Raw genomic sequence first — 14605 nt, forward strand, 5'->3', positions numbered from 1 at the left:
AGATTCAGTTGATGTAGAAGCCACCTGTCATTTTATTAAAGATAATTCTCACATTTCTTCATCTCCTTTTTGAAAACAATATTGTGTGCCTACTACTGGCCAGGTACCATTTAAAACACTTACATAGTATTTTACATTCAAAGCCTTTTTGCATTCATTATCTCAAAATACTGTTTTCTACTAATCACTTATCTCCCCTTCACTAGGGTAAATGAACCTATTCGAGCAGGTGGAAGGTAAATTTCCTATTACAAATATGGGCAAATTGAGGTATATATGTGTTAGGCATCTATCAATCAAGAGTTGAGGGTAACACAGACTAATCTGTTTGCAAATGAGGTGTCTTCTCTCTCTCTCCACCAGACCATATGGCCTTCACTGTCTGATTTGTTCATTATGTCTAAGAACACCTGTGAGCCTAGTTAATAACACTTGGGCATTTTTGTTAATTTTGTTCCACAGAGAATGAGCAGTCAGCCAATTTAGGAAAATTCCTAAGCTAGAACACTTAATGAAGGGAAAAAAAAATAAAGCAGACTATGTTGAATAAAGTTTCTTTTTTGGAAACTCCCTAAATTCTTTTAATTCCTTTCAGGTAATGAAAACTGTATAGAGGTACTTTTGGAGCAAAAGTGTTTTCGCAAATTTATCGGTAATCCTTTTACTCCACTGCACTGTGCAATGTAAGTAGAAATGCTGGAAGGTAATGGTGTTGCTTTAACTCTTTTGACTACATTTAGAAAAAAAAATGCCTTTTAGGGAAGGAAAAGCTTTTAGATTACAGATAAGACTAAAATATTCCATTTTTCTGCTAGTCTGATAGCAAAGTGTGGCCCCTAATGTTAATCACGTTCCAGAATCTCCTTATGGAGTACCACAGTTCCAAGGTGATTGACATACTACCTTAGGCAAACTGCATGAAGGGGTGGGCTGAGAGGCACATTTCACATGATATGAGGAATTCTTCAAGCACAGTTCATTTGTCTGCCAAGTTTTTAAAATAAATCAGAGTTAACAACAATATGCCTATCAATATTTAGAAACACATTTTCTACCAGGAAGACTTTTCATATACTATAATTCTCCATTATTCATATGTGGTAAGTCTTTTTTGATAAATCTAATTTCTCCTCTAATCTTATAAGCCATTGCTCAGAGAATTCAGTGATTTTAAATCAGACTTCCATTTTTAGCCTGGAAGTCCAGGAACTGAGGATACTTTATGTTTTCTGTGGGTTGCACACAATGCTGGGTCATTTGGTTGGAAAGATATTAGAGGCATAAAATAGATGAATAAAGAAAATGCTGGTGGTAAAGTCTCAGAATGACTTCAAATCTGTAAGATCCATTTCTCTCCTACTTTAGGATCTTCAAAACACTTAATATGTTAAGTGCCTTAACATAGTGTAAGTGGTATGCAGTGAACTGCTACCTGGATGCAGAGGTTCTGAAAAGGTGCTAGGCTTACCGTGTGTACCACTGAAACACATACCACAACTATTGGCATCAGATTTTTTAAAATGCATAAGATTGTTAGATATACAGGATGTAGAAAAATATGTAAGGAAGGAATATGTAATTTTTTAAACAGTGAGATTTTTTACATTAGAAACCATTTTTATTTTAGAATAAATGATCATGAGAATTGTGCATCATTGCTACTTGGGGCCATGGATTCCAGTATTGTCAGTTGTCGAGATGACAAAGGCAGGTAAGTCATCCTGAGAAGGAGTATCTTTTGTTTTGATGAGTCTTAGTCTTTGCTGTGCAGATGCAGAACAGCCAAACATCTTTTTTTAATTGAATAGTAGTTCTGGCGTTGTGGCTCAGTAGTAGAGCACTCGCTTAGCATGTGTGAAGCACTGGGTTTGATCCTTAGCATCACATAAAAATAAAAAATAACTAAAGGTATGTAAAAAAGTTTTTTAAAAAGTAATACATAGTTTTAAAAGTTAAATATTATAAAGGTTATATAATTAAAAGAAATTTCCCTCTTAGCCCAGAACCCCCAGTTTCTTCCATAGAGAAAACTACTGCACAGTGTTCTTTCCAAATTTTTATATTCCCCTAAATATTTTCTGTGCATATCTACAAACACATAGAGATATATAGATATGTATATGTGTGGGTATGTGCATAATTGTTTTAATGCAAATGGGAGCATTTTGTAACCATGTTCTGATTTTAGTAATCTTGGAGAGCTTTCCATGCCAGAACATACCTATTTAAAATCTTCGTATTATTTCATTGAATCCATCTACAGTATTTTACTCAGCCTGTCTTCTATTGAAGAATATTTAGGGTACTTCCAATATTTTGCTATTCAAAGACGTGATACAGTGAACACTCTCACATCTGAATCTGTACACATGACCAGGTATATATAGAAGATCAACCTACGAGTGGAATTACTTGATTAAGAGGTTGATAGTTTTTAATTTTAGTAAGTAGTGCCAAATTGTCCTGCTGAAGAAATCAACCATCCATATTAGATTTAATGTGGGTTTTAAATGTTTTATTTAATCAACCAATTATCTACAAATTTAAGGTCAATTTTGAATGTATCCATTTCAAAGAAGTTACTAGAACTCAAGATTAAATAATCACTGAAGATGCTAATTTCATTATCAAAGCCACCACATATATTCCCCCTTCCCCCATCTAAGAGGTATCATTCACATAGACGGCACTTCAGTGTCTACCCTGACTGGCTGGCAGAGGTAGCTTGGTCGATATCTCTGTAAACTGACAAATGTTAAATCTTAGCACTGTGCTCATGTTTCTTGGGCAGTTGCTAAAGAGAGAACAGAGTTTGAAGGAAACTGAAGTCACGGTTGTTTGCCATCCTTAGGACACCCCTTCATGCGGCAGCATTTGCTGATCACGTGGAGTGCTTGCAACTTCTTTTGAGGCACAATGCTCAAGTGAACGCAGTAGATGATTCAGGGAGGACGCCACTGATGATGGCTGCTGAGAATGGACAGGCAGGCGCTGTGGGTACGTACTGGTCGGATAGACTTTGCCTTTATGCCTATCCAGAAACCAAAAACAACAAAGGAAGAAATCAGTGCTCTTTTAGTATAGTCTTACTTAAGCCCCTTGAGTTTGCTCAGTCGCCCTCAATTCTCTGTGACTTGATCACGGGTGAACATTTTCAGCGAGAGCCAACCTGCCACAGTGAAATTTCTCAACACTGATAAACCAAATATGACAACAGAATCATTTTAAGTGGAAATGATGAAACTGTAAGGACAGTTAAAGCTAAAGCCTGTCAGCCTTGGATCTGGACAGAACAAATCTGACTGTAAATTACTCATTTTTTTTTCTTGAAAAACATTAAATACGATTATGTGAGCTATTCTGCTTTAAATGTTATTGTTTTTATAGTGTCTTCTTCAAATTGCACCTCATCTAAGTAACTCTCTTTTGGCTTTTTCTGTAGATATTTTGGTGAACAGTGCTCAAGCAGATCTGACTGTAAAGGATAAGGACTTGAATACGCCCTTACATTTGGCTAGCAGTAAAGTATGTGAATGAATTTAAAACACTGTTACTGAATGTTGTAATCATGACACTGAAATTCTATCAGTCTCAGAAATATGAAACTGTGTGACGTGGCTCTTAATTAATTTTCCCAGGATGTTGTCAACAATAAGTGGAATCAAAGGGGAAAAAGAGAGGGTAGAATCACCAGGTGGATGAGAGTATGTGCCACCAGAATGAGTGGCAAGGGTTTTCTTTCCTCGTGTTTGCTACTTGCCTTCTCGTCACAGTCCATCAGTCTTGATGCTGCCACTGTATCTGTCATGTAACATAGTTGGTATCACATAGCAGATTAGGAACGAGGCTTCTAAAAAACAAGCCATTTGTACAGGAACGGTGGCTTACAGTCGTAACCCCAGCTACTGGGGAGGCTGAGGCAAAAGAATCTCAAGTTCAAAGCCATCCTAAGCAACCCTGTGAGACCTGGCTCAAAATAAAAAAATTTTAAAAAGGGGTAGGGATATAGTTCAATGGCAAAGCACCATTGGGTCCAATCCCCCAGAGTGTGTGTGTGTGTGTGTGTGTGTGTGTATGTGTGTATGTGTGTGTGTGCATGTGTGTAGTTCAACTTGTTCTGTTGATCAATTTGAAGACATTGCAATAATACCGCCAAAAAATACATTACTGTAAAGCACATAAGTATCCACCTACATTTCTGCCCTTTGCTTCTTTTTCCTGGTGCATTATTCAATTTTTTTTTGTTACATAGCATTGTGTTCCTGCTTACTTAAAAGAGAAACGTATGTATGTATATGTGTATCTGTACATGAGCACACACAGAAACATATAGGTGTATGTATGATTTCACAAAAGGCATTATAGTATAATGCCAGTTGACACCAGTGATGGTGGTTTATTGCAACATAATTAAAGATATTAATGGTGTCACCTAAACCCAACGGTATCAGAAATGTCAGCTCTTCCTTGCATCATTTGCATTTTCTCATTTCATGCTCTGTGAAATCCAGGGAAACCACAAAAAGTGCTAGTTTCATGGAGTTCATTACAAGAGGCAGTATTTTAGTGAATCTAAGCACAGTGTTTTTCAGACTTTTGTGCAAATGGATCACCTGGGGACTTTGTTAAAATACAGATTCTGATTCATTAGGTCTGGTTGGGGTCCAAGATTCAACATTTCTAACTCTCAGGTGATGAGGATGATGCTGGTCTGTGGCCCTTGCTTAATAAGGGCTTAGAAACCATGTCCTCCTTAGAAGGGCACTAGGCTTGAAGTCTTTACAAGGGATCTCTGGTTTAATAACTGATTTTTAAAAAATTGTCAACCATCCATTGCCATACGATCTAGTGATAGCTTCCTCTGGTTGAGTGAGAAAAGATGAGTTTCCCTAAACAGGGCACCTTCATGACATAAGGCAGTAAATGATGATGAGGGATACAGATAATGGGTCTGATGGGAATACTGAGGGGAAATGGATCATGCAGTGATAAGTGAAGGTTTGAGGAAGGTGGGAGCTGGTATGTGTTTTAAAAGTAATATTGAAGGATTTAAAGGTACTCTTAATTTCTGCTTTACCAGCTGACCTAGCTAAACTAGCATCTGCTTTAGTCTAGACATTAATTCTAAAAATTATCTTTGAAATATTAATGTTAAATATGAGTACTTTAGATCAGATTTATGTTAACCCAAGTCCTAATAGATTTAATGGAGAATCTTAGAATATCTGGAGTCCCTTGACATTTTAGAAAAAAAAAAAAATGACTCAGAAAACAGCCTTGAAGAATGCTTTTTAGTTAGAGGAAATTCAGTTTCAATTTAAAGCATAATGAAGTAATTTTTCAGGAAATTCACTGTCTCCCTCTCATGTTTCTTCTTATTCTTTTTCTTTATTAGGGTCATGAAAAATGTGCCTTGTTAATACTTGACAAGATACAAGATGAGAGCCTTATTAATGCAAAAAATAATGCACTGCAGACGTAAGTATAACTACTAAAGTTTGACCCAGAGTTGAAGACATGTGACAAAATGTAAGAGCCTGCCATGTGCCAGGCAGGCTGTGGGGGACACCATGATGAAAGATGGAGGCCAGGCCTGGCTTCCCCTTCATGAAGATTACAGTCACATGCCTACAAATGCTGACTAGCTAGGCAATTTTACTCAGAATTCTTATTTTTATATTCCTTCTCAGAATTTTGTGAGGCCTTTGTTTTTCTTTGCTGATATTTCTGTGGTAACATTGTGAATTTAATGAGCTATTAGAAAAATCTTATGGGCTTACGGGCTGACATATTTGGGGAAACTATTTGTATTATGTATTAGCATTATGTATTCTGACTGGAAAATGACAGTTTTATAAATTAGATTCCCAGAATACATTTGAAGAGTTTCTGAGCTATTTGTCTTAATTATATTTTAATATAATTCAGTGTAACCCTCAGTGTGAAGGATCTAAAAGCTGCTTCATTTTCTATTTTAGGGAATTACTTATGCATTTGTTTTAAAGGCAAAGGAGTACTCAAAATTTTTTTTCATTTAAGATTCTTAAGCAATATATAGCACAATATGCTGAGTTTGACATTATACAATATGTAAGGTATCATACATTTAGTTGAGCATCTCTGTGCATTTAATAATAATGAGACTTAAGAGTGTATATTAATACCAGTCATATTGATAAAGAGTATGAAACAGCAACTCAGATTCAGAAGTAGAAATCAGGCAATAAAGAACCTTCTACAAAACACACCAAAACTTGAATTCTTCCTTTGTCTTCCTATCTACTGCCACTGAGATAGTTTGTGATGCAGAGGATTTGTAATATCTGTAGGGAAATCTGGGCAAACACGTAAGAACAATTGGATCATTAGCACCTAGAAAAGATCTGGCCAACACATATCTTTTTTTAAAAAAAATAAAAATATCCATGTACTATTTGTAGATTGTTAACTACGTATTCGTTTTAGTGACTCAAGCTAACCAAAATACTGTATTTTCATTGTGTTAGTTTTCCATTACTAAATAAAATGTCTGAGATAATTAACTTGTAAAGAGAAAACGGTTACCTTGGGTCACAATTTGTGAGGTTTCAATTCATGATCAGTTGGCCCCTTTGCTTTGGGCATGATAGCATATCATAGCAGGGAGCATGTAGCAGAACAAAGCTGTTCACTCATGGTCAGGACAAAGGAGAGGAAGAGGAAGGGGCTGGGTCCCACAGTCCCCTGGAGGATATGCTTCCAATGACCTAAAACTTCCCAATAGACCCCACCTGTTCAAGGTTTCACCACTATTTTAGGAAATTACTTATGCATTTCTTTTAAAGGCAAAGGAGTACTCCTTTTTTTTTTTCATTTAAGATTCTTAAGCAATATATAGCACAAAATGCTGAGTTTGCACCAAGCTAAGGACCAACACATGGGTCTTTGGGTCCATTCCAGATCCAAACTGTAGCACTCATGCAAATTTATATCACAACTGATACTCAGTATTGTTTTGTAGACCACTCCATGTTGCAGCACGCAATGGCTTAAAGGTGGTAGTTGAAGAACTGCTGGCCAAAGGAGCCTGTGTACTTGCTGTAGATGAAAATGGTAAGTGGAAAAAAATAGATAGTTGCTGCAGGTACCTTCCTTACGCTGGTTGAAGCCAGAGGAAACTAGAAAGATAGGAGCTAGTTAAAAAGGCAATAAGAACATTCTCCTCCTTGAAAGTTCCATGTTACAAGAAATCAAGCCAGGATAATCTCTCCTGTCTGTCTTTTTGTAAAACACATTGTCTAACTGTAGACCACCAGTACTGTTCATTTTGCATGTAGTGTCAGCAGCTGATCCCTAACTCCTCAGCATGGTAGTTGAACATTTTAGACACACAAAAAACTTTCAACTTGACATTTGGAATTCTAGCTGCATATGCTGAGGAATTAGAGATTACATGTGTCATTAATGCATGCTCAAGGGCTCAATGAAAACCTATATCCTTTATTTATTTCAGTTCATTCTGAGATCAACACCCACCCCCCCCCCCCGCCTTTTTTTAAAGTATAGATCAGAACTCATATTCCTGGTAATATGGAAATTTGAGGAACATGAGTAAAATTTTATTGATTTATATCTAGGCTTGAAAGCTTCTCCTGATCTATATAACATTCCTTTTTCTAAATGAGCTACTTCTTGTCTGAAGCTTTCTACTCTGTCCGCTTCCTAAGAAAATTTGAAAACTAATGAATACTAGAATTGCACTAAACTACCATTTCAAGCACCAATGCCTCTTAACCTTGAGGAGCAAAAAGGAACTTCTGGATATTTATAAATTAAGTAATTTTTTAAATGTGGCATTTAATTAAAGTATTATAATGTATTAATGTAACTCAATTAACTGCTTATTACAGGTATTGGAATTAGCAGCTCATGCCTATTTCTCAGAAGTAAGCAGCCATACTGACATCATTAGCTAACTCTTATTAGTTTTGGTTTTGCAGCCCCATGTATCCTAGCATGTACCCTGCTCTATCCCCAACCTGACTCATCTAGGAAGCAAAGAGAGTCCTCTGCTCCTCCATCTCCTCTCACCTTCCCTTACCTTCTTTTCACCACTGTATACCTTAGGGTTGGCATGGAGAAACCTGCAGATTTTCTCCAAAATGACCAGAGAGATAAGAATTGATTAGTTTTGCTTCTCTCTAACACAAATCTGATGCACCTAAGGTTTATTTGGCCTGCAGTGACAACATTAGGAACAAGAGCCCTGGGTCAGAGGAATATAGCCTGCCTATCTCAGAGATTAGTTGCATCCCAAAGACCTGGGAACATTTGGGGCAGTTTTGTACAGCACTGCAATAATTCCTTTCCTGGTCACTGACCTTTGTGAGATGGAATGCTAAGATACCTGTTCATTCTTGTTTGGTTTCACACCACAAAGAGGAATAATCTCTTAAAGGCTGAGGGGGTAGGGAATCAGGTCAATGGGTGGCAAACAGAACATCTGAGTTTAATTGAGCCAGTTCCTCTGAACACCTGAGTGAGTACAAGACTCATTGTGTAGTGGGAACTTTTGCCAGCAGAGAGGGTAGCTAAGCCTTTCAGGCCAGCAGAGTAAATATTGGATAGGGTAGTAATTAAGTCAAGGAATGAAACTACCTCCCAAGGCACCTGTTTCCTGTGTTGAGGCAGTTTTCTCATCTGGACTGGACTCATGAGATATAAATGATAGTGATGGCATAGCTCTAATTAGGGCAAGCATAGATTTTTCCCACATCTGTTATATTTCAGATTTGGGACTTTGTTATGTGGGGTGGCTATTTTTTTTAAAAAAATTCTGTTATATATCTCTTAAATGGTAGTTAATTGTTAATCACAGATCAATTAGTGCTCTCCTGTGTCTGATCTATCCAAACATTTCCATCTTTCTAAAACCAGTTAATTAATGTATACTTTATGTAAAGTATATATAAAGTGACAAAACTGCATTAGTCGTTTTGACAGCCATATAATTCTCAGTATCATTTCTAACTTGACACATGGTTACCTACCATGGAAAGTCATTGTTCTCAGAATGAGAGTCCCCCTCAGGCCCAGGTCTGAGGCTCATGGTGTGCGTGTGCTCTCAAGTAGAAACATCCTCCTGGTTGTCCTGTTGCTGTTTTCTGTGGAATCGTGTCCCACCCCCGCCCCCTCATGTTTCTGTTCACTAGATGAAGGCTGGAATCCTGCCTAACTTCAGATAATATGGTGCTTGCTGTAGTCGTGTGAGCTGAAAACAATCACCAAAAAACCCCCTCCATAGAATGTCTTCCCCTCCCAACCCCTCCAGCCTCACCCCTAGCATGACTTTGTGGGAATAACTCCTCCTTTGACCTGGCATGAATGCTAACTCAACATACATCTCCACCCGTGAGCTCATGGGAGATGTACTGTGGAATGCTCACGCCTCTCTGGACCCCAAGACTAACCTCTGCCTTGTCTGCGTTTACGCCCAGGTCATACCCCGGCCCTGGCTTGTGCTCCTAACAAAGACGTGGCTGACTGCCTGGCCCTCATTTTGGCTACCATGATGCCTTTTTCTCCTTCCAGTACAATGACGGCTGTCAACTTCGTTTGTTTTAAAAAAGACAATTTGAGCAGGACGACCCTCTCCAATCTGGGGAGCATGGTTAGCCTGTGCAGTAACAACGTAGGCTCGGAGGACGGGTACAATGAAAACGATTCTGACTCCGAAACCTTTTGACTTTGGACGGTAGAAGCTTTTCCTTCATCACCTGTGTTGGAGGAAGGGAAAGAAGCTTGAATTCCATGTTTATGCTGTACTCAAGTATTATTGGGGGCCCCAGCTTCCAGAAGCCAGTAGAGAAGGAGTCGATCCAACCTAGGGAGAGCAGCTAGGCTGGAGGGTGAAATACACACACAGATGGGCTCCGATTTTGTTTAGTTTCATGTTTTCCTTAGATCTAAGATATTTCTGTGAAAGTCTACCTCTCATTTTAAGTAAGGAATTAAAAAAAAAGTATTTGAAATCTATTTCTTGGGGATAAGGCAACAGAGAGGCAGCTGTTCACTATAAAGATTTTTTTTGTGTGTGTACTCAGCAGTGAGTTTTCAGAAGTATATCAATGTGACATTCATGTCCCCTGGGAGGGGAGGGAAGAAGTGGATAGGAAATGCCTCAAACCTCTTCTCACTCTGATGTTTACTTCCTCACTAGAAGCCAAAGGTAAAGATGTTCATCTTCAGAAATAATGCCTATAATAGTCTTGTTAAGGGAGTCCAACTATTCTACAGTAAGCACTTAAATATCCAGAACTTCTTTCTGAAGATCTTTGTTAAAGTTGCCACAGGAATGAACTTGCTTTTTTTTTTTTTTTCATTTAACACAAATACGGCACCCAATGTTCCCCCATAACATGACTAATTCTCCCTCAAGTGATTGAGCCCAAATCTATCTAATAACATTGAAGGTGAAAATTATATTGCGCCAAAACTTTGAGGCAATATGCAAATTTAATATGAAACTATCCTTTGTTAATTTCTCCTTAAATCAAAATACTAACTTTCTTAAAAAGTCTGAATTGTCAGCATTGTTCATCAATAGTAAAATGTTAAATGAGCTTCTCAGTCAAGGTCATGCCAAGTGGGTGGAAGTATGACTGCAAAAGGGAACAATGAAAGTGAAAGCAGAAAGTAGAGATGGGTGATATGGAAATTAAAGCCAATTGCCAGTTGCTCCATGATGAAATCAACATAGTGAATACTGTGTCTACTCCCTCTGCCAAAGCTTCTAGGTCAAATGGACCCCGTTCCGCACCTGGAACAGCTGTACAAAAAGAAGAATGAGACTTTAAAAATTATGCACATACACACACACACACATATCTGTGTATATATATATATATATATGTATGTAGCTCATCAGCCAGCTATATGTGAGGACCAAAATGCTTCAGTCTAAAGTGGAAGATTTAATTTTTTTTCCTTCAAAATGAAAGTGAGAACTGTAGTAGCTTTTCTATGGAGTTAAAGTGTAATCTTTTTGTGTACCAGTCTTCGTTGTATTTTATATTTCTTATGACACAGATTTCTAGTTGATGGCTTAACATTTGTAACTGATGATGTGTTGACCACAGTTTATTTTTTTGTCAAACTAGAGAAAATGTCTGTATACTTTTGATGTAAATGTGTTTATATTTATTTGAAATGAAACAAATGCCGAGGAAACTGTTTGTTCCTTGTTTTAATTGTTATGTATCTTATTTGGAGTGAAAAAAAAAAATAGAAAAACACCCTTGACCCTGGGCTAGCCAGCAGCCCCCTGTCCAAACCCAGCATTTCCACTGCTAAGGTTTCCAGTCCACCCTCAGGTTCATGCATCACTCAGTCCCAGTCTGCAGCCAGCATAGAGTGTGTAAGACATGGCCATCCACATGCTTTCTGTAAGACAAAAGCTAAAGTGTATAGTGGGTCATATACACAAAGGTGGGCCAAAGAGAGACCCAGAAATTACCCTGAATACACTGAAAAATCTTACCTGGTCCCCAACCCTAATGGGAAATGATGTCAGCGTGGACACTGTGCCAAGAGAAGAAATCAGAATCACCAGCTCAAGTGCTATATTCCCCTTGAGGAAGAGACAGGAAAGAAATGTGTTGCAATAGGGCAGTTCTAGTCAACATTTTATAATAAGTTCCATTTTCACCCTGGAAATTTCTATCTCACAGTGTGTGTGAGATATTTTTCAAAACAGTGTTCTATCATATCTGAATCAAACACAGATACTGTATTATTTTTTTCTTCTAACTGTAAAAGACTTTATTTAATCTTACTCTTTTAATATCCTGGATTTAATTAAAACTCATGTTGAGTTCTTCACACATGAGAACTTGTTCAAAGGTCTTACAGAACCGTTATTAATTTCATCAAAGATTTTCAACACCATCATCATTGTTTTTTAAACTCGGTGTGGTATTTTCTCTCCTTCTTCTGTTCTTTTTGTTTACAGAAGATGAATTTTTAAAAATGTAAACAGATTGCTAATGAACAATAATGACCTATCTTTACCAAAACACTGAAAACAAGGAGCTCCGATATTGAAGAGCATGACACACTGAGGTGTCTTTTTCTAGAAGTGAATGGGAGCCTTACTCGGTTGGTATTTAAAGCAGGAAATGAAATGCCTGTGTTAAATGGCGAGGCAGCATTAACATTTTTCCTGTAGAGTAGCAGAGAGTACGTGGATCTTTTCAGCAAAACAGTGACCTACCTTGAGGCATTATCTCCGTGAAGCTGCATTTTGACTTTTCCTCACTGTCTTTCCGATAGAAGGAGGACAAAGGAACAAAATGAAATCATGCTCACAATGAACTGTTCATTGAATCAGTATAGATCTCTTTCTCCTTTGTTCTCCCCACTTCTCCTTCTTAAGAGAGACCAAATTTTTTTTTAAGAAATGACTTTAAAAACTGTAATTTCTGTGTGTTTCAAATTACATCTTTTAGAAATAAAATTGTTTGCAACATAGCTTTCTAAGAAAAAAAAAAAACCAGAAAATGTGTTTTTTAGTCTTAATGCTTAGTGCTTTTACCTAAATGTGTTATTTTTAGACTGTATTTTAACCACAGCCCTGTGATCATGTTTCATTGCACTTACCGATTCGCCAGTGTCTGCCTATCTTTGGTAAATACATCATTATCTCCAAATTGCCTAAAACCTGCTATGATTCTACAGTAAATAGCTCAGGGGATTTCTATTTATCACTACTAAAAGGGCACCATAGTATGTTTTGGTACTTTAGGCAGTAAACAGCTGCTTGACTTATTGTTTTATTATTCAGTTAGAGCAAAACATCAAATGGATTTGCTGCACTAGTTAATCTTTGTACTGTTGAGCAACTTGGTTTGCTTATCTGTTGTGTTGGTTGAAAACTCATCCCATTTTTTGTCATGTGAAATGAAGTTAGAGTGCCTTTTTATATTTGTATATTCTGAAAATGTTATGTGAAATGTTTTGTATTTTTTTCATTTGAGTGTTATCAGAGCAATATAATACCAGTGAGTTTTCATTGTAACCTTTCTTTGAATGTATAAAGTGTCTTCCCCTCCCTTTCCCTTTTTCTCTGCTTTGAAATGAAAATGCTAAAGTTTTCTATAGGAATTACATTTGGTTTTGCAGTGCTAAAATGCTTTCTTCTTACAAAACTGTAAACCATAGGTCAGTATTATAGAGGAAAAGCGTTTTGAGATAGTGACAATCTGAGTGTGTGTATAAAATGTAATTCTATGAGTTTCTTATGCAGTGATATAAAGATTCAATGCAAGTACCTTTTGTTTAGTAGTTTTGTCTACATTCTTTATGCTTTAGCATGTGCAATATATCTTTACAACGCACGATGATACAAATTTGGTGCCAGTGTTATATTTTGCATAACATATTTGTAACAGCATAAAATATTGTTTGATGATTTCAGTGGGATTTTGTCTGTAATGTTTTCTTATGTAAATTGGAGTTAAATGACTCTGGTAAATGTCATGACTGTAAAAATGAGGAAAATTGTTTTTAGTTCAGTGAATGACTTTGAACCAATCTGAATCTTCTCAAGCACAGTTTGATACTTTTGCAACTACTGAATGCTCTAATAACGTAATGAAGTACTTAACTGTAATATACTATGGAAATGCATTCAGATGGTTATTTTTACAAATAAAAACGGTACAAATATTGTTGCAATTGTGTTTTCTTTCATTTTTCAGCCTTATGCTTTTTTTACATTATGCTGATTTAAATCTTGGTCTTCCCTTTCAAACAATAGCAACATTATTTACACTTTGAAAATAATCAAGATAGAAGTATATCTCCATATTTGCAATTTCTGTGTGTGTGTTATCACAATTAGATTTTTTAAAAAGTCAAAACACATATGTTTGTTTCTTATATTTATTTATGCCTCCAAGATTTTCCATAAAGGACTGGAGCTGGCTTGCAACAAAAAGACATGTGATAACCTACCAGTGGAAAAATTAAGACAGGAAAAAAGAATACAAACACATATGGGACGCAGTAACTGTGACTGAACTTGAGTTTTCTCTAAGCTTCCTTGCAGCCAAGGAAAGAAGGAAATATGATCAGTTATATGTCTGCATATATCAGAAAGGAGGAAGCCCACTGTACCCTAAAAATTTGAAAACAGTCAGTTTATCTTTGTTGCTTTCACCACTACCCTGTAGCTGCTTCATAGCAACACAAGAACTTATCTGTCTGTACTATCTTTAAAGGTATCCATAGATATTCTATCTCCATTTATCTCACCATCTAAAATTTCTCCACCTGAGTAGTAACTGCAGGTAAAGTCCATGGGGAAAACCTCCTGATGGAGTTTCCAGCTAATGAGAAAGAGATTTGGGGGTGGAGCTTAGAATAAAATATTTGCAGTTCTTAAAGTCCACTCCAGTTTCAACACCAGCTTTTTCATGAAGAAACTGAATCCCAGAGAAGTTAAACAACTTGCTTAAATTTGCATAATATCTGCCAGAGACCTTTCCTGGAGAAGCTCACTGCACGGCAAGTTGCCTCATGGCAGCAAGCAAGACACAAGTGTCTGTTCTTTGTAACTGAGTCTCAG

General features: G+C 37.0%; 1 protein-coding gene across 4 annotated transcripts in view; it reads left to right on the forward strand.

Annotated features, from left to right (window-relative positions):
• Ankrd44 (ankyrin repeat domain 44) overlaps nt 1-13713 on the forward strand; it is a 295099-nt gene extending 281386 nt beyond the window's left edge. For 2 of the 4 annotated variants that reach the window (XM_076865519.2, XM_076865520.2), the window contains exons 22-28: nt 596-683; nt 1628-1711; nt 2852-2997; nt 3443-3525; nt 5396-5478; nt 7001-7092; nt 9477-13713. In XM_076865519.2, coding sequence (XP_076721634.1) covers nt 596-683; nt 1628-1711; nt 2852-2997; nt 3443-3525; nt 5396-5478; nt 7001-7092; nt 9477-9724 — 824 coding nt within the window. In that variant the 3' untranslated portion in view covers nt 9725-13713. The remainder of the gene's footprint in view (nt 1-595; nt 684-1627; nt 1712-2851; nt 2998-3442; nt 3526-5395; nt 5479-7000; nt 7093-9476) is intronic. The other 2 variants (XM_076865521.2, XM_076865522.2) reach the window with 1 other exon arrangement.
• The last annotated feature ends 892 nt before the right edge of the window (nt 13714-14605 follow it).

Source organism: Callospermophilus lateralis, chromosome 9 (genome assembly GCF_048772815.1).
Source record: "Callospermophilus lateralis isolate mCalLat2 chromosome 9, mCalLat2.hap1, whole genome shotgun sequence".
NCBI classification, from domain to species: Eukaryota; Metazoa; Chordata; class Mammalia; order Rodentia; family Sciuridae; genus Callospermophilus; species Callospermophilus lateralis.